This window comes from Buceros rhinoceros, unplaced genomic scaffold (assembly GCF_000710305.1).
Source record: "Buceros rhinoceros silvestris isolate BGI_N320 unplaced genomic scaffold, ASM71030v1 scaffold27621, whole genome shotgun sequence".
In the NCBI taxonomy this organism is placed as follows: Eukaryota; Metazoa; Chordata; class Aves; order Bucerotiformes; family Bucerotidae; genus Buceros; species Buceros rhinoceros.
Genome location: NW_010396349.1, coordinates 4263 through 5638, shown reverse-complemented (window position 1 = coordinate 5638; position 1376 = coordinate 4263). Strand labels below are relative to the sequence as shown.

At 62.9% G+C, this 1376-nt stretch overlaps 1 protein-coding gene across 1 annotated transcript in view; it reads right to left on the bottom strand.

Moving 5' to 3' along the window:
- IK (IK cytokine, down-regulator of HLA II) overlaps positions 1-1376 on the bottom strand; it is a gene marked incomplete at both ends in the record, with an annotated part of 6048 nt that overhangs the window by 437 nt on the left and 4235 nt on the right. The window contains 3 exon segments of the mRNA XM_010145889.1: positions 30-87; positions 467-547; positions 774-935. Coding sequence (XP_010144191.1) covers positions 30-87; positions 467-547; positions 774-935 — 301 coding nt within the window.

Here is a 1376-nt window from a genome sequence, read left to right as displayed (position 1 = left end):
GTTGGTGCCGCCGGTTGCTGCAGTCGTACCTGATCCATTTTGCTGTAGTCCACCTCTTCATCGCTGTCCACCGCCATGTCGTCCATCCTGTGAAGGAAAGGAAAGGGTTCGGAGAGGATCCTGGGGACATCAGGAGCCACCTCTCGTGGTGCTCAGATCCTGGACCAGAAGTTCCTCCCACTGCAGCACCACAAGGGCATCCAGGATTGCTCCCAAGATGCTCGAAGCTCTTCTGCTCTGTGGCCACCCCCAGCTTCCTCGGCCTCTCCCCGGTGCTGGGGGCAGTAGGCCAGGTCTTGACAGCAGAGACCAGCCCAGACAAGGCCAGGTCTGCAGGACCAAGGACTCGGGGGCATCTTCACAGAAGAGTCAACGCAGAAAACACCAGGGGCCAATGTTCAGGTTCTCGCTGCCAGAGAACAGCAGCCCCACAGCACACCCTGCTCCTAACCCACCGCCTCCTTACGTGGCAGGGTAGCACTCAGCGTAGCTGTTCGACATGCCGAAGAAGTCCCCCAGCTGCTTCTTGTCTTCTGGCTTCTTCAGCGTGACAGCAGTCAAGGAAAGCACCACCAGCCGAAGGGCTGAGCCCGGCCCGAGAGCCGCCTCCCACCCCAGCCCACCCCCAGGGGAGGCCACAGAGCTTGTGTGTGGCCCCGGAGCAGCAAGGGTTGGGCGGTGTCTTGCTGCTGCTGGTGAGGAAGAGCAGCCATGCGGCCGCGCTCCTGCCCGTGAGGGAAGCCCAGCCCCGCGGCTGGCCCAGGCAAGGATATGACTCTGTTCCCTCCCAGCCAGCAGCTCCAGCAAACTTTTCGTTGATGGACTTGATGAGCTCCTTCGCTGAGCCGGGGCCTGCATAGAGAGAGTAGCAGGTGGAGCTTTGAGGGGGCACCAGCCCAGGGCACCACAGGTGGGGGCCGCGCTCCTGCCCGTGAGGGAAGCCCAGCCCCGCGGCTGGCCCAGGCAAGGATATGACTCTGTTCCCTCCCAGCCAGCAGCTCCAGCAAACTTTTCGTTGATGGACTTGATGAGCTCCTTCGCTGAGCCGGGGCCTGCATAGAGAGAGTAGCAGGTGGAGCTTTGAGGGGGCACCAGCCCAGGGCACCACAGGTGGGGCTGGGCAGAGCCCTCTTCTACACGACCGGGTCGTGGGGACGGGGTCACAGGCAGGAGGAGAAGCCAGGGAAATGCCGAAGTGTAGCAAATCACAGACGGAGGTGGGCTGTTGCCAAGAGACCCCAAATCCTCCCCCGCTCCCAGGCAGCAGCTGGTTTGAGCGGGGCTGCTTCCTCAGACGGGCCCCACGCACACACTCAGCACAGGACTCCCCCCACCCCCGAAACCCTCGCGGCAGCAGCTCCCCATCACAGCAGCCT